Source organism: Corythoichthys intestinalis, chromosome 11 (assembly GCF_030265065.1).
Source record: "Corythoichthys intestinalis isolate RoL2023-P3 chromosome 11, ASM3026506v1, whole genome shotgun sequence".
NCBI classification, from domain to species: domain Eukaryota; kingdom Metazoa; phylum Chordata; class Actinopteri; order Syngnathiformes; family Syngnathidae; genus Corythoichthys; species Corythoichthys intestinalis.
In genome coordinates, this window is record NC_080405.1 from 33,547,795 (window position 1) to 33,567,318 (window position 19,524).

Consider the following 19,524-nt stretch of genomic DNA (forward strand, 5'->3'; position numbering starts at 1 on the left):
ATTTCTGCAGCCATGGAGTTCAGCTGTTTCTGAGTGTGTGCACTGTAGTTCATACCTCTGCCTCCAGAAGGCAGCGTGGCCACATCACTGTTCACAGGCACAGCAGCCCCCAGCCCGTTGTTTAAGACCGGACCATCCGATGGCTTCAGTTGCCATGTCAAACCCAATAGGTTGATTGCTGCACACAAAGGGATAGCGACAGAAAGGAGGGGAGTGAGGGAGTGTGTAAGGACATATGACATGAACAATACAGTGTCTAGAAAGTCTGGTATGATAACAGACATGTTTGAAAGCTAATCACGCCATCGAGATACTCAGGGCCAACCCTCTAAGTATAGTCTGTCATTTACCCGACAACCAGGGCAGCTTTTGAAGAATGCTGTTTTTATTCTGTGTCAGTGAGTATCAATTAAAAAAGAAGCTGTTGGCTCAGTGGGAGATAACTTAAAGCAAAAACTGAAGGAAATCTGGCAAAACAGACAGCAAACCTATGAAAAGTTTTCTTTTTTTTTACATTTCCTTCCTCTATACCTCAGCACCTCGCAATCGTCTTTCAAGCTGACAGCGTCTCCTGCTTTTATTTGGGAGCCTTTACACCGTCTCTCAGAGAGCAGGTGACAGATTGCTCTCTGAAGAGATCACTCTGTGACTCCTTCTCTTGTCCTCCTCTTCTCCTTCCATGTTCTATTATTGTCTGCTGCTGGAAAAGGGACAGCGTTTGTGTCTCGAGCTTTTAAAGTCCTTTCTGTCTTCTTATTCAGAAGTTTATTTGAGGGATGAACTCCCTGAGACAAACCATCTCATTTTCAAGAGGTTTCTCATTATGCGTACCCTGAATAATAGTTCTCTTATTGCCATATCATTGAAGATCTATCATAGTCATAGAATGAGAATTCCTGGATACCTGCTATACTGTGGTAGATGATGGACAATACATTTTCAGATAGATGGAGAATGAATGAAAATGTAGCATCTCCAGCAGGCCTGGAGCTAGCGAATATTTTAGTAATCGAGTAGTTGACTGAAAATTCTATCGATTAATCGAGTAATCGGATAAAACATTTTTTTTTTTTTTTTTTTTAAAGGTAAGGAGCAATTATAAATATACATGGGAAAACAAGACATTTCACCTAATATTGAAACATTTTCAGACAATCAATGTATTTTTGATGTACATTATTTAAAACAGCCAACAATTCACATCTCAGATGTGACTAGACAAAAAAAAAAAAAAAAAAAAAAAAAAAAAAATCACGGCTTTCACTCAAAAAACTTCTAGATCTTAAAAAATCTTATTTCCTACCTAAAAATGTCATTCCGCTTACACACATCACTTAAGAGTTAGGTGTTTTCCCCACGTGTTACAATTGAATTTCTATTTGTGTCAAGCAATTTTTAAGTTCTAGTTAGGTTTTAAGTTAGTCTAAATTGTAAATACTGATAGGATTTTGTGTTTTTGAGGTGTTAAAAAAAATGTATGATACCTGCTGTATTGGAGCATATTAGGCACCAGTTCTGTTTCATCCAGCAATGACTACTGAGCTAAAATTGACAGTTAGTTTCATTATGTTTTTATTTTACACCCTTATCACTCTACAGCACTGCGTTTTTACAGATTAAATAAAGCATGCATCTACGACACGTTAGCCACGCATCGACAGTAGTCATACTTAATAGAAACCTAGCCCTCCGCCGGGCTAACGTTACGTTAGCAAGGTACAGTAACGTTAATCTTATTTATTAGCGCTGAGAAGTCGCCTGCTTTAGATGGCGGCTGTTTACAAACACCGCCGTGTTTATCATTTCACATCTAGTTCCATATACATGTGATATCTATGAGACGCATCAGACGCTATCTGCTACCACCGTGGCATCATGCGGGTATAGTTTGTAGCAACTTTGGCATAGTTTGTAGCGGCTGTTGGCTGCAATCAGGTATTATTGCTTCTTCCTCTACATACGTGACGTCAGCGCGTTGTCCCGCATTAAAAGTAGTCTGGGCAAAACGTGATGCTTAGAGCTGGCATAATTAAATGATTCCTCGAGGCAAATAAATTTACTAGTATCCATTTTTGAACTCGAGTTATTTGAGTTACTTGAGTATTTGTTTCAGCACTTAATCTCCAGTAACTATTTCACGGGGATACATTTTCCAACCTAGCACTAAAAATGTGCCAGTTTCAAGGTATACCATGGTATGAAAACGTCAAGGTTTCAAAACCGCAAAAATTTTCCGTCATACTGTCGCTAAAAATGTGCCAGTTTCAAGGTATACCGTGGTATGAAAACGTCAAGGTTTCAAAACCGCAAAAATTTTCCGTCATACTGTCGATGCGGTATTAGCTATTTTTTATGTCCCAAAAATGCAGGGAGAAATCCCTCGCTTGCAACTGCAAGGCTCAACCCTCCCCCACCGGTTGTTGCTCAGTGTTAATGAGTAAACTGTGCTACACGATGGCTGGAGGAGGGGAAACTCCTGAACACCCCCCCCCCCCAATCGAAAAAAACAAACTTGCTTGTTTGGTAATAGTTCAGCTACAGAAAAGTTATAGATGGTCGCGGCTTAGAAGAGGAGGGCCAAACGACATGTAAAACATGTGCAAGCAAACTTGCGGAGGGTGGCTGCCGAGGAAGCAATACCTCCAATATGATTTCGCATTAATACAAAATTAAAGGTTAGTAAACACTGTCATGAACGTTTCCCACCAGCTACGAGAGTTAACTTCAGCGTTTTTAGAGATTCTAGTAGTGGTAAAACGTGGTGTTTTTTCTCTCTGGCAACTGTCTTTGTTGAGAAAGAGTGTGTGTGTAATGTAAACATGATACGAGTCATACACACATGCTTTTTATGGAAAATAAATGGTTTTGTTCTGATGGTAATAATGTTGAGCTGTGACTTTAATTTTATTTAGAATTTATGTATTTTAACTTAACATTATACTTATGTTCAACTTTGCTATTATTTTTTTGAAAAATAAAAATCCTGTTCAATGGAAAAAAGTACCCAGATATCTCTAAGTAACACATTCTAGAGCTGTTATTGCAATACCGTGAAACCGTGATATTTTGTCTCAAGGTTATCATACTGTTAGAATCTCATACCGGCACATTCCTATTGCCACACAACTTTGAGAAATAAAGTGTAGAGGTAATAATTATGTTTTATTTAGAATTAAGCTTCTTCATACCTTTTTAAAATATGGAGCTTGAAATCATACTGTAAACATTATTACTGTAAATATTCAAAAAAGTTATTTAAGAAGCGAATTGATAACTCATAACTTAAGTCATGATCATGTGACATTATCTTTAATGTCACTTGAAGTTAATATATCGAAACACAATATAAAAAAAAAAAAAAGAAAGTAGAAATTGAAATGGGATTGAATTGCTTTTTATTTATTCATTATTAATTATTTCTGGGGAGTTTAGGCTTGAATTATCCTCTAGTTGGAAGCGTATGAGCTGCTCCATCTGGTGCAATAGATACAGCGGGGCAAATAAGTATTTATTCAACCACCAATTGTGCAAGTTCTCCTACTTGAAAAGATTAGAGAGGCCTGTAATTGTCAACATGGGTAAACCTCAACCATGAGAGACAAAATGTGGAAAACCCCCCCCAGAAAATCACATTGTTTGATTTTTAAAGTATTTCCAAATTAGAGTGGAAAATAAGTATTTGGTTACCTAAAAACAAGCAAGATTTCTGGCTGTCAAAGAGGTCTAACTTCTTCTAACGAGGACTAACGAGGCTCCACTCGTTACCTGTATTAATGGCACCTGTTTTAACTCATTATCGGTATAAAAGACACCTGTCCACAATCTCAGTCAGTCACACTCCAAACTCCACTATGGCCAAGACCAAAGAGCTGTCGAAGGACACCAGAGACAAAATTGTAGACCTGCACTAGGCTGGGAAGAATGAATCTGCAGTAGGTGAAACACTTGGTGTAAAGAAATCAACTGTGGGAGCAATTATTAGAAAATGGAAGACATACTAGACCACTAATAATCTCCCTCGATCTGGGGCTCCATGCAAGATCTCACCCCGTGGCGTCAAAATGATAACAAGAACGGTGAGCAAAAATCCCAGAACCACACGGGGGACCTAATGAATGACCTACAGAGAGCTGGGACCAAAGTAACAAAGGCTACTATCAGTAACACAATGCGCCGCCAGGGACTCAAATCCTTCACTGCCAGACATGTCCCCCTGCTGAAGAAAGTACACGTCCAGGCCCGTCTGCGGTTCGCTAGAGAGCATTTGGATGATTCAGAAGAAGACTGGGAGTATGTGTTATGGTCAGATGAAACCAAAATAGAACTTTTTGGTAGAAACACAGGTTTTCTTGTTTGGAGGAGAAAGAATACTGAATTGCATCCGAAGAATACCATACCCACTGTGAAGCATGGTGGTGGAAACATCATGCTTTGGGGCTGTTTTTCTGCAAAGGGACCAGGTCGACTGATCTGTGTAAAGGAAAGAATGAATGGGGCCATGTATCGAGAGATTTTGAGTGAAAATCTCCTTCCATCAGCAAGGGCATTGAAGATGTGACGTGGCTGGGTCTTTCAGCATGACAATGATCCCAAACACACAGCCAGGGCAACAAAGGAGTAGCTTCGTAAGAAGCATTTCAAGGTCCTGAGATGGCTTAGCCAGTCTCCAGAGCTCAACTCCATAGAAAATCTGTGGAGGGAGTTTGAAAGTCCGTGTTGCCCAACGACAGCCCCAAAACATCACTGCTCTAGAGGAGATCTGCATGGAGGAATGGGCCAAAATACCAGCAACAGTGTGTGAAAAGCTTGTGAAGACTTACAGCCAACAAAAGGTACATAAGATAGTATTGAGATGAACTTTTGATATTGACCAAATACTTATTTTCCACCATAATTTGCTAATAAATTCTTTAAAAATCAAACTGTGATTTTTTTTCCCACAATGTGTCTCTCATGGTTGAGGTTTGCCCATGTTGACAATTACAGGTCTCTCGAATATTTTCAAGTGGGAGAACTTGCACAATTAGTGGTTGACAAAATACTTGTTGGCCCCACTGTATATACAAGATAGTATCCTTTACAATTTGTCAGCCAATTGCAGTGCAGTACATCTAAAATTAGTGATACATGGCACCCAAGAGTGCCAAGAACTCACCAGAATTCTAAGTTTTTTTTGCATTTTTGTCTCAAGATGTGCTGTGAGATTGGCCTTGGCTCAGTAAATGTTGGAAAACTCTGCACAAAGCTTAGATACATGAGTAAATGGTTTATTATGTATAATGCAGGCATTATGTATGACTCCCAGCCTTCGGCGGTTTTAAGCTATGGGAGTCTGTAACACCTGCATCAGAAACATAGGAATCAATTTTACTCTTGTCAAATTCTTTTCTCCACTTGTCAAGGCTTTGCACACACTAGGAAGTGTGTAAACGTTGCTGAAAAAGTGGATGTAGCTTGAGGATTCGCTCCCGGGGCACACTCATTCTCACTCCAGTCGTCCCATCGCTACTTGTCTGTTTTTGGTGTCTTTTTTATTATTCATTCTACCCTCTCTCCCTTTCTCCCAGGCGATGGAAGGTGCTGACACCTAGGCGATATGCCCAGCCTCCACCACCGTCAGCTCTTTTTTATTCTTCATGGGGGAGGAGGTGTGAAAAAGAGGAAGTGTGACTGGGGAGACGGCAGGGGGAGGACAGTGTCCTTTCTTGTCTCTCGTAGCCACCTCTTGCCCTCTTCTCTCATCGTGTCGACCTTCATTTGTGTCCCTTGTTTCCATTTTGAGTCTCCTATTTTTCTTATCTTTTGTCTGTCCTACCAATAGATAACACAATCATGTAACTCCACGCACACACACGCACGCAAGCACACACATACGTATAGATGGTATCACAGGGCAGAAGTCGATGGAAAGATTACCTATTGAATCAGATGAGGTGTATTCAACACTATGTCCTTTGTGATGGCGCTTTCAATTTAGGTTATCCCCAAGAACACAACTAACCTCTGTGCATTTTGCTGAGTTGTGTGTGTGGGTGAATGTGTGTGTTGGTGCAAAAGTGACCCATAAGCAACACTTTTTCCTCTTTGGTGATAGGGATGCAAAGCAACAGGTTTATTTATTTATTTATTATTTATAAATAATTTTTTTCTCAGTATGTGATTAAATGAATTGTACACGTTTAGCATTGTTGCCATAATTTTAACCATTTATATTTCAAGACATAATACCTGTATTTATTGTTTTTAAGCCACACTAGGGCGACCACTTCCATAAGGTCAAAATGGAGGACATATTTAAGACTAAAAAGACATATAAAAGACTTGCGGTGTATTTTCATCAAAAATAATGTTTTGCACGGTTTATAGATCATATTGGTGAGGCTAAATAGTGCTAATACCATGTTTTCAAATTGCAATGTGCCCAAGAACAAATCTTATTTTGAAATGGTGTTCTGGAAAAATAGCCTACCTGAGAAACATCTACCAATATCCAGTGCGCTTGCGCATGCATGCGCACATCAGTTAAAAACAGTGAGTACTTATTATTTTCGTTTTTATTGATTCATAGATTTCACTATAGGTTGACGAGACAGCTGCTACAGACATTGCGACACGGCTCCCCGTAGGGGGCCAGGCAGAGCGTCGTGGGAAGCTTTTACTGCGATAAACTCAAACACGGTGCGTTCTAACGCCGGATACAGGACGAAAGTTTTAGTGCATACAAGCAGGCAGGAGTGTCTCAAGAGTGATTTGTTCGAGGATTCAAGGCAATTGTGATATAAAATAGCACCATGCATGCACCTTGAATCGTAGTGAAAAAACATGAAATGGATGGAAAAAAATTTGCTCAAATTTAGCTTGAAATATTTATGTAAAATGAATGATAACTGCCTGTTTTTTTTTTCTTTTTTCTTTTGAACCAAAAAGACTGTTTCACGCAAATACCAATTTAGGATTAAGGCATTTAGGGTTTTCAATTTAAAAATGTTTTTTTGTGATGGCCGCCATGTTGGATTTTGTATCCATACACAATAGTGTAACTTTGTGTTCAAATAATCAGGTAATTTTCGGCCAACTGCCCCTTTTTGGCACAAAACTAGTAATTTAGACATTTCTGCGTTCATACAAAAAAAATCGGCTTTTATGTTTGTTTTTTTTTTTTTTGAAGTAACATTTCAGTCTACAAACAATGAGGGTCAGATAGCCGGCAAGATGTGCTGAGGCAATAGTGACATCAGAATTTAACCTAAATAAGTTGTGATTGTATTCTGAAAAATGCAAAATTTGCTTTTGTTGAGAAAAAAGTAAGATGGTTCTGCATGCTATCCTAGGTGTTAAGTTCCTGATGTGAAAATCGCTCTTATTAGCTGTTGAAAACAAAATTGCACTAAAATAAATATATAAGTCACTATTTCAGGCAAAAACTTATATAATATGTTAAATATTGCTATTGATCCTGAAAATATAGGTCATTATCTCTGGATTTGGTGATTTTTGTGCATCTAGTGTAAAATCTGAGAATTGTATTGCTATTTTAAGTTTTGTTATACTTATGTAAAAAAAAAAAAAAAAAAAAAAAATCTGGATTTTATTATGGAACGCCTGAATTTTTTGTGCCGCTGCTCATGGAGACTCATATATGCCACAGAGGGTGTCTATTTGGGTTTTAGGTCACTAGCAGCTTTGGGTTAGAAAATATTTGAATTTTAAGTTTTTGAAAATGGGCCCCGTATGGAGTGGCCCCGCGACCCGTTTCCCGTCAACTGATAGTGAAGTTTGTCATTGAGTCTTTTTTTTAACTTTCCATTGCCTCAAAATACTTTTGCCGTGTTTTCCTCTGATAGCTTTTAAGCATTGTGTTTTTTCTTGTAGTAGCTTTAAAGCAGAGTGCTTCTCTGTTGACCACATTAGTCACATTGTGTATTTAAACCACCCTTATTTGATATTATTACGTTTAAGTATTTTCTAAAGACATTTTTGTGTACGTTCTTCCTGTATGCATCCAAACAAAACAAGTTGAAAGCACACGGTAGTACTTATGCTGTCAAATTCGCCATTTGTAGAGGACGTTTCACCGGTGTAGGATTCTTTGGCAGAACAACTTTACTAACAAGGAACATTTGTAACACAAAATTTTTCAGAACAGGATTTTTTTGTGAAGTAGTAGAGAACTGTAAAAGAAGTGTAAAGAAGTAATTGCTTTATAAGAGGAACAACTTGCCAAAGTTATTTTGTTAACCAGAAGCGATGATAGTTCTCGAAAAAATGTTTTCAATGTCGACGCACCTGCTGCTCGACACAATCTTTTATGTTTCGCGCTCTCCGCGTCATGTTCTACAGCTTTTTTGCCCCTGCTGCTTATATCCACGTCACACCGGCTAAGCGTTCAGAAACCGTGGAACACGTCTCGGCTGCTTTTGGCAAGGAAATCATGCTCTTTCGTCCATTCAATGTTTCGTCCGCCGTTTTCACATGTTTGGTTGCAATGTTGAAAAATCTTGGCGAGGAAATGATGTCAGATAGCCACATGTGAAGCTTTGCTTACATTTTATTGAACCAATGATATTGGACGTTTTAAGTGTAGCCTCTCTTGGCCGATCACAGACCAGTTGTGACAACCGTGGGGCTGAGTTGCGTCACATAAACTGAACCGTGGCCCATTTTCTAAAAAGCCGGAGAAATAGTGTCCGGCTAATGGGTTGTGCCGGACGCCGGACACGTCACTGAAGAGGTTGAGTGTCCGTTCTAAAACCGAACAGGTGGTTACTGTAAGTCACACATATGGCTAGCTAAAATGCAACATAGCAAGACGAATAAATTGAAGTAAATTAAAGTGACACACTCAAGGAAAAGTACTGTCTGGTTTAGGATGTGGCTGTTATTTCTATCATCTTTTCACTCATGTTCATTTTGTCACGAGCACACATGCACTCCCCATCCCCCAACACACACACCAGATCACAGAGAAACGGGTTTAACAAGCAAACGAGTTGGATTAAAAATAGATCAGATGCTTCATGTGGTTTTTATGTAATCTCAATGCATAATTCAGAGAGGCAAAGTGCTTGCCGGTATCATCTGCAAAAGACAGCATCTGACGCAGCAGTGCACGTGATACAGTGACAAAAAAGAAAGAGTGAGGGCCGGTGGACAGTGGAACGCAGAATGAGGATAAAAAGAAGGAGGTGCCCGTTAAGCTCAGAGAAGGCCAACGGTCAGGGGCTTCAGGAGGAAATCGTGCTACGCTTTCCAAATGTCTGCAGTGAGGAGAAGAGGATAGAGGAACAGAGAGAATATGGAAAGACAGCAAGAACTGAGAGAATATTAATGCCCAAATCCCCCGAGGATGAAAAAGAGCAGGAAAACAGGCTGCAGATGATGTTGCAGGAAAAGAGAAGATGAATAAGGGCCATGCAGATGAAAAGAGGGAAAGGGAGAAGCGGAAAGGGAAGATTTAAGCGACAAATGGCTTCGTACTCATTGACTGGTTGGGGAAGAAAATGGTCATGATTCATTGTCTGACAGTAAGTGGTTCACAACATGGGCGATCAGACAGAAATACAATGCCTTTATGGCATCATTGTGTGTTTGGGAAGTATTTATACGTCCTGGGTAAAAGGACGTAAATTGATTTCTGCATTAGAGGACAATACATAGTAGGAGTGATAGAAGAAGGTGACTTTTGGTAAGACGATGTGCCAAATGTCCCACTGCTGGGAAATACTGTCTCGCTATCATTAGTCAATTCTCTGAAATACATTCAAATTGTCATTTCTCTCTCTCTCTCTCTCTCTGTGTCTCTTTCTTTCTCTCTCTCTCTCTCTCTCTCTCTCTCTCTCTCTCTCTCTCTCTCTCTCTCTCTCCTTATGTGTCTCAAGTAAGCCGTTATCATTACTAATGCAAATAGTTAACCTATTAAACAAACAGTATTAGAAATGAACAAATGCAATTGTCAGTCAGTCAATGGTGAGAGATGTTGTCACCAAGCTGAAATACCAAAGTCATGAATAAATGGAGGAGCCTAGAGCTGGTTAATATATCACCACATAAATATGTCCCCTAGTGGCTGCGAGCATTATATGGATGACACAACAGCAATATGATTGTATGCCTGGTAGGGGCTTTGTGGCAATGGCATGACATCATGCTCACCCTAACAATCCTTTTCTTTCCATGGATCCACTTTAATCTAATGCCATTTGTGTGAAAACTTTTTTTTTTTATCATTTGGTTATCACTATCAGGGTTTCCCCATGCCGATCGATCGGGTCCGATCACGTCATTTTCAAAGTATCGGAATCGGCAAAAAAATATCGGCCATGCCTTTTTTTAATATATATATATTTTATTTAAATCGTTTTCTAATTGTATTTAACGTTACAGAAATAATATGTTACACTCATCCAGAGTCTTTAGTTTAGGTTTAAGGTAGGGTTATCAAAAATATCCCGATAACGGCGGCAATTAATTTATTAAAAAATGTGTCACGTTAAAATATTTAACGCTATTAATATATACGCTGCACGACCCTCTCACTCATTGTCGCGCTCTATCTGTAATGGTGCCGTTTTACCCATATAGAGAGATGAAAGGCAGCACAAAATGAATAGAGTGAATTTCGGCAGCCTTTGAAGCCTTTCTTCAATTGGCTAGAACCTTGCCAACCCTCTCCCTATGATTAGAAATATCATGGGAAGCAATGTGGGGAAGCAAGGTGGCAATAGATCTTTGTCTTAACACCTTAAGTTATTTCCCAAAGCAGAGAAGATATATCCATTGGTAGCACGACCCACAGTCATGGTTTTACTTCCCATCATGGTTCCACTTCCCATCATGCATTGGGGCATGGCTGCAGTATCATTTACTGAAAGCTCAACAAATACACTAGATGGCAATATTTAGTCACAATACACAAAGTCACAAGTCTTTCTATCCGTGGATCCCTCTCACAGAAAGAATGTTAATAATGTAAATGCCATCTTGAGGATTTATTGTCATAATAAACAAATACAGTACTTATGTACTGTATGTTTAATGTATATATTCGTCCGAGTTTTATTCATTTTTTTCTTAATGCATTGCCAAAATGTATATGATCGGGAAAAATTATCGGGATTGATTGGAATTTAAACGGGAGCAAAAAAAAGCAATCGGATCGGGAAATATCGGGATCTGCAGATACTCAAACTGAAACGATCGGGATCGGATCAGGAGCAAAAAACATGATCGGAACAACCCTACCCTACATATTAATTATTGTGGCGCACCACCACACCCAAATAAAAGCCGCCACGCCGTGCAAAAGAGATGTTTAAAAAAACAAAAAAAATGTTTAAGGCCGTTTCAAACTAGCGGCAGCCTAGTGTGAAGTGTTCAGCAGCAACCTATTCATTGTGTATTGTAATGTCCGTAACTCCGCGAGGCGCCCTTAAGAGAAGATCGGACGAGGAGCTGTGACGTAGAGGGAAGCGAGATAGCGGTCGCATTTCACAGAAGCCCGCTGTTATTTTGTTATTGTTTCTCTTTATTATTGGTGCCACAATAAAGTGGGTAAGCCAATACAGACTTCTCTTCTTCTTCCCCCCATCCGGTGCATTACAGTATTTTGGATATGACTTTTCTGCGAAAGTAAGCGGTGGACGGCCGTCTTGGACGGAACGGCAAGTTTGAATGAAATTACGCCAAGAGGCGGGGAGAGCGCCGCCGCACTAATATCAACAACACGTTCAATAGCAGAGGGGCAGGCGTACTTATTATATCTGCTACCAGGCTGTTTCGGCGGACGGATAAACGCAATCACGGCTGACGAAACCTTGATAAATGCGCTCTTTTTATCCAAGTTTCGTGAGCTCTGGGACACTCGAAAAATGACTCTCATATTTCTCCTTGCTGAGCTAATTGGTACCTCAATGTGCATTTGTGTGGAAGTATAGTTCACGAACAACAACAAAAAAATATTCACCTTCTCACCGAAACTAGTAAATCTCTTTACACGGCAATTAGAATTTCCCCCTACTCCTTGAAATGGATCCATTACAATATTGGTAAGGATGACATAACAGCATAACCTAACCTCCATGTACACTTTTGCTGGGGACGGACATTACCGTAATAAGACCCAACAGATTGGGTGAACGGGGGTCAAGGCTACATTTCTCACCACCAAACCTAACCCTAGGTAAATATTACCAATTGTTCTTATTAAGCCCATACATCTATAGGTTGGTCATTTTTCACCAAAATCAAGGGGAAAATGCTTTCAAATAATGTTTTGAACAATATCACTTGTTGATTTTTTTTTTTTTTTTGCTTAAAATAAGTGTGTTAAAAATAGCTTTTTGAAAATAATCTTATTTCAACAAATCTGAGTAAAATTTACTTAAAGCACTGGCAGATAATTTCACTTATTTCTAGTAGATTGAAAGCAAGGGAATTTAGTCAGCTGCCAATCAAACGTGCGTTTGAGGGGGGAAAAATGGTGTCAGGGTAAGTCTGAACATAATGAAAGTAATTCACTTAATAACGGTAGGGTCAATTCTATCCTTACAAAATATGTGAAGACAATCTAAATGACCTCTGTAACTGAACTCATTATATAATGCAAAAAGCTTGCTTAAAATTTGGTGGGGACAATTTGAGCATCCCGAAAAGTTGCTAGTGTTATGTCCCTAACGTCCCTATGCAAACCTAAGCTATTGGTCCATTAACAGAAGTACTATTATTGTTGTGTAAATGTAGTACATATTAGGGCCAAATAAAAGGAAAAAGAAGGACTACGAAATGTAAGTCATACTATTGCTACGAGAAAAAAACAATCGTATTATTACGTAAGGTAATGTAACTGTAATCAGCTACGCATTTTAAGTACATGAACCATAGCTGAGAGCTACGACATTAGCCTGGCTCATGAAATATTTCAAATAGATCTTTATTATGGTTTTTTTGGGAAACAAAATGTGAAGAAAAAAAATGTCATGATATGACGCAATTTTGCCGTGGCACGACATGGTGAGGAAGTCCGACTCCGATGCAGCCCACCACCGCAGCTTCAAAAAATCCTGAGGGAAACACTGACTATGGATCTGATCTTAATCCAACAATGACAAAAAAATGGTGTGGGTTTGCCTGCCTGCTTTGTACACACAGAGGCAGCTCAATTCTCTTTGCCATCTCCCATGGCCATCCAATAAATGCATATTAACTGTTTTAATTTGCCACTAAATGAACAACTCTGACCTCTATTAGGATGGTAATTGTAGCCGAGACCAGCCCTCTATCGTTTTAATTAGTTTAGGAAGTCTTTCGCCTGCATTTCTACCAGACGTCCTCATCGCCAAGACCGTCATCCGTTAGTAATACTAATGCTGTATTTTGAGTGGCACTTTCAGAGATGTGTTAATTTAGCAAGATAGTTTTCTGTTTTCGTAGCATTAGTTTGTAGTGGTCTACAAGTGAGTTGCAGCATCAAACTTCAAAACTACAAAAGGTGTTTCGAGTGTTTCTGTCCCCTAAATGGGAGGCCAACAATACCAAAAACCCATGTGATAAATGTAGTAAAGATTGACAATCATTTTTATGAGCCTTCAATATTGCTGTTCTTTCAGCACTACTCATAATAGAGACAGTAATAAGAGAAAATTGACTTCATTTTGTCAATTTTCTTAGCCATTAAGAACATTTACAAAATTGTCATCCATTCACCTCCAGCAAATCTGCTTTCTTTTCATTGCTGATTTTCTAGAGATGGTTTATCTCAGTGCAGTGACGTTTGACTCCTGAAGCTCAAATAATCAAGGGATTATAATTTGTCTGCATCTTTTGGTGTATTCATCTGCACATGCGTGCTCAATAGGATCGTTGCAGATCCATGACGACATATCTGTTGAAGATATTTTCTTCTCAGCTAAAAAGCTAAGTACGTGCCAATTTTTCTATTTTTCATTCCGTAACAGACACAAACAACACAGTGAACATATGGTTCCAATGTGCCCATTCTAGTGAACATTTTGTTCCAATGTACACGTTGTAATTCAAATTTATGGTTTTCATGCAAACATGGAATTTCTAGCTATGTTAAACTCACTCATTATTACAGTGCTGGCCAAAAGTATTAGCGCCTCTGCAATTCTGTCAGATATTGCTCAATTTCTCCCAGAAAATGGTTGCAATTACAAATGCTTTGGTAGTAATATCTTCATTTATTTTACTTGCAATGACAAAACACGAAAGACAATGAAAAAAAAAAATTAAATCATTATCATTGTACACTAAACTCCATAAATGGGCCGGACAAAAGTACTGTCGCCCTCAGCCTAATACTTGGTAGCACAACCTTTAGACAAAATAACTGCAAACATCTGCTTCCGGTATCCATCAATGAGTTTCTTACAATGCACTGCTGGAATTTTAGACGACTCCTCTTTGGCCAACTGCTCCAGGTCTCTGAGATTTGAAGGGTGCCTTCTCCAAACTGCCATTTTCAGATCTCTCCACAGGTGTTATATGGGATTCAGGTCTGGACTCATTGCTGGCCACTTTAGAAGTCTCCAGTGCTTTCTCTCAAACCATTTTCTAGTGCTCTTTGAAGTCATTGTCCTGCCGGAAGATCCATGACTTCTGAGGGAGACCCAGCTTTCTCACACTGGGCCCTATATTATGCTGCAAAATTTGTTGGTAGTGTTCAGACTTCATAATGCCATGCACACGGTCAAGCACTCCAGTGCCAGAGGCAGCAAAACAATCCCAAAACATCAGGGAACCTCTATCATGTTTGACTGTGGGGACCGTTTTCTTTTCTTTGAAGGCCTCGCTTTTTTCTGGTAAACTCTATAATGATGCCTTTTCCCAAAAAAGCTCTACTTTTGTCTGATCTGACCAGAGAACATTCTTCCAAAACGTTTTTTGGCTTTCTCATGTAAGTTTTAGCAAACTCCAGCCTGGCTTTTTTATGTCTCTGGGCCAGAAGTGGGTTCTTCCTGGGTATCCTACCATACAGTCCCTTTTCATTTAGTTGCAGACGGATGGTACGGGTTGACACTGTTGTACCCTCGGACTGTAGGACAGCTTGAACTTCTTTGGATGTTAGTTGAGGTTCTTTATCCACCATCTGCACAATCTTTCGTTGAAATCTCTCGTCAATTTTTCTTTTCCGTCCACATCTAGGGAGGTTAGCCACAGTGCCATGGGCTTTACACTTATTGATGACACAGCGCACGGTAGACACAGGAATATTCAGGTCTTTGGAGATGGACTTGTAGCCTTGAGATTGTCTATGCTTCTTCACAATTTTGTTTCTCAAGTCCTCGGAGAGTTTGTTGGTCTTCTTTCTTTTCTCCATGCTCAATGTGGTGCAAACAAGGACACAGGACAGAGCAACTTTAATCCATTTTAACTGGCTGCAAGTGTGATTTAGTTATTGCCACCACCTGTTAGGTAAGTAACATGTGCTGTTAATTACACAAATTAGAGAAGCATCATATGATTTTCCAAAGGGTGCCAGTACTTTTGTCAAGCCCATTTTTGGAGTTTGGTGTAAAATGATAATGATATTTTTTTCATTGTCTTTTGTGTTTATTCTTTGCAAGCAAAATAAATGAAGATATTACAACCAAAGCATTTGTAATTTAAATAATTTTCTGAGAGAAATTGAGCATTATCTGACAGAATTGCAGGGTTGCCAATACTTTTGGCCAGCAGTGTACATGTGTCCCAGAAATAGCTTTTTCGGACACCGTGGTACATGATTACATTTAATCAAAAAGAGAAATAGACTTGTTAAAGAAAAGACCCCAGAACTGAGAGTTAACTACATATTCATATTATGTTTACAACGGTAGCTTCTATTAAGGCATGGCTCGGATAAATTTATTGTATTGTAACATTAACCTGTCGGCTTTTTTGTGCTTCTTTAAGCAAATAACCTCTCAGCTCTCCATATGTCTGCCTTTATTTGACAAAAATGCCAAAACCTAATCAAAAAAATCGAATACACGTGACCCAAGCTTATATATTTCATGCTTCAATAAATGGAAATGTTCATAATATTTAAATCACTACAATACAACCCGCATATTCTATCACTAACCATGATATCCAATTGACACACACTCACGCACACACAGTGCAACCCCAATGGGACCTTCTCACCCAGCTGATGCAACCTAACTGAAATTGACTGCAACATAAAAAAGTTGCTCATCACGCCTACACCTGTATCACACGTTAGAAGCGGGAAGTCACTCAATCTAGTGCATATTGGCACTAAGATACTGAGATGGCTCCATGCAAATATAGCAGTGCATGCACAAGACTCTTGTACGAATGTTTGTGTGCACGTTCGGCTAAATGAAGAGATGTGAATCTGAGCGATGTCCTCCTTTCTGAATCCTCATTTCCTTCTCGGATATCTCTACCTTATCCTCCCCACCCGCCTCTGCTTTACCCATCCTCCACTTTCTCTGTTCCAAATCAACCCATTCTGCCACTTCTCATCCATCCTACCGGTCCTCTCCCTCTCATCGATCTGTATTAGAAACAGGATATGAGGAACTATGCTATCTTATCATAGATCAGAGAACGAGAGAGAATGAGTGAGGGGGAATCAAGGACGGAGAAAGGGAGAACATGTTTTGGAGGCCAAGATACAAAATGGGAGAAAGCAAGAGAAGAGAGAAAAATAGATTCTCTCATCCCTCTCCTGTTTCCAACACAGGACTAGTGGGACCTAATTGGACTGACAATTGAGCTCTGATAAGACCCACACTAATGAATAAATGAATGAGAAAATAAATGAATCAAACAAGCTCTTGCACGCTAATGCAATGCAATATGAACACTGCCCGGCCATGACGTTACTGAAGCTGCTAATTAAACGTGTTGTGGGTTAAATGCAATAATCAGAGCATATGATCTTATCCAACCTAAATACCTATGAGTAGTTCAAGGATAAACACTAATGTAACAAAACCTTATGCAAGCTGTGCCCTTGTATGAATTGGACAATGGAGATGACCATTTATCCCTCAGGTGCAGATGGTGTGGCACCTTGTGTGCGGCCCTGGCTCTGCCCTTTTTCCTGGACTGGCAGAATGTGGTAAGAGTCAAACCTTGATATGACAGACCCTGCTGTTATGGACACAAGCTCCATGGTTGATCCTTGCAGCCAGGTTCCTGCATATCACCATATGCCCAACTGTGTCTTTACCTTTGCACAAACTCATACTAAATGGATGAGGACACACACACTCACCTACTCACTTGCGCTGGCATGAGCAACACATCCTGACCTCTAGCTGTTCTGCCTTGGATAAGCAGAAGGGAAGCCACATGTACTGAAGATGGATAAGGGACTTTGGGGTCAAGAAGTGAGGCTTGAATAGCAGCCACATTCCTATAAATCAATGGCTTTACAAATCTTGCCTACTACTAAACACAGCTAAAACTGATTTTTTATGATGTTCACAAAACGACCTTTGGACAGCAAACATTCAAGTGTATTTTTGGGAGGGCAGGAACTTCAAATTGTCTCTGAATTCAAGTACCTTGGAGTGACACTTGATTCCACACTGTGTTTTAAGAGCCACATTAAAACTATGATACAGTGCAATTCAATCTGAACAATTTTAAACAAATACGACCATTTATAACACCTGGGGCTGCGCGAATGTTTCTGCATTTAATTATTTTATCACACATTGAATACTGCATTACATGTTGGCAACTGGCTAATACATGAAATACCATAGAATCGCTCTATAAAAAATTGTTAAAGGTCTTTGCCAGAAAACCAATGTCATTCCATGTTTGTAACGTTTTAAAAAGCACAATTTATTGAGCCTTGAGATTTAAATTTTTTTTTAATAGCTTGTCTGATGTACAAGGTATTCCATGGACTTGACCCACCTCCCATGATGGGAAAAAAAGGCTTCACAGTGGTCTCAGGACCAGAGCCTCCTCTAGAGGGAACTATGAGGTCATAACTCTATCCCTGTAAAGGCCAGTAAGATCTGGAACAGTCTACCACTCGCCATCAGGGAGTGTCCTTCATTATAAACCTTCAGAACTCAACTCTAGGAGTGGTTGAAAGTAAACATGTAAACACATTTAACTTCTTAGTAATTTATTGTCCTGTGTTGTGTTTTATTGTAACCTCTTGTTCTCTCTCATCCTTCTTGTGTCTTTCTGTACCTGCCAATAGGGACTGGGGATGTAAATTAGCATTTTTGCTGTACAGTGATCCCTCGCTACTTCGCGCTTTAAACTTCACACCCTCAGTCCATAACGCATTATTTTTTCCAATTTAAAAAAATAAATAATAAATGCAGTATTTTATAGAGCTGTCTCGATCCAATCACGTAATCTCTCATGGATGTGCAATGGAGTTGCATAATAAAAGTTAATGATGATGATGGCAGATGTTAAGGTTTGAGCTTGCCAGAGACGCTGGGGAAGCTGAAACTTCAAAACGTTGCATGCGCCAATCACCGTTTAACTTGTTAAACAATTGTGTGTAAATGAGCAGCTTGAGCAGATTTGAGTGGACTCTCTCAATGAAGCGTATAATAAAGACAAGATTTTTCTACTTTATTCTTGTTTAAAAATTGTTCGGTGGGACCGTAACATGTTTAAAACTTATCATAATTATTACATTTGAAGTGATGAAAAAACATTTATTGAAATATATACAGTATATATACATTAACTTTTTTTTTTTTTAATTATACTTTGGGGAAAAAAAGTGAAAAAACATGTCTTAGATTTAGATTTTTTTTAAGGGGGGGGCACTACATCGCGGTTTTTTCACTTATCGCGGTGGGTTCTGGTTCCCATTAACGGAGAAATATGAGGGATCACTGCAATCCGTCATATCTACATCTTTTAGATGTGGCTAAATAGATGTTCATAAATGTGCACTGTTCCTATCAAATAAGTAAATAAACATAGTGAAAAATGTGAAATCCCAATTATTTAAACAGGATTAAGAGGCCAATTGACAGTACTTTACCATCCTTAAAATAATGCATTGTAATAATGTGGTAACTACCTTACCACAGGACATTGTTATTCACAGAGACCCCTTTTGTGTTCCTCAAACATAACCGTTTCAAAATGAGATGGCCTCTTTCAAGAAATCTGATTTTCATCATTGCAGTCTCGTCTGTGAATGTTGTATGCTCACGCAATGGCAAAGTGATTGTCTTTTCAAAATAAATGTTATTCAACATTCTGCACACAGCAGTCAGTCTACAAATATTGTAAGTAGGGAGAGTGTTGTGTAATTGTGATCAGGTTTAAATTGTAGTCAAAGTGCACCTGAGTCTCTGTGTGGGTGTGTAACAGGGTAACATCTGACATGACCTCCATCTTTCATGTGTGAAGGATCAAGCAAATTTCCTTCTTTTCTTCCCTGTGTTCATTTTCAAACTTCAAATCGTTCCTCACTTCTTTTTTCCATCGTGGCACTATTGTGTCCTTCACAGTCGCTCCGTCCTTTCTCTGACTCTGTCACACTCCCTCTGTTCTCTG

General features: G+C 39.2%; 1 protein-coding gene across 22 annotated transcripts in view; it reads right to left on the reverse strand.

Moving 5' to 3' along the window:
* The window catches only part of tenm2a (teneurin transmembrane protein 2a), a 342,932-nt gene that overhangs the window by 49,994 nt on the left and 273,414 nt on the right, over window positions 1-19,524 (reverse strand). For all 22 annotated transcript variants that reach the window (XM_057849548.1, XM_057849549.1, XM_057849546.1 and 19 more), the window contains one exon: window positions 56-178. In XM_057849548.1, coding sequence (XP_057705531.1) covers window positions 56-178 — 123 coding nt within the window. The remainder of the gene's footprint in view (window positions 1-55; window positions 179-19,524) is intronic.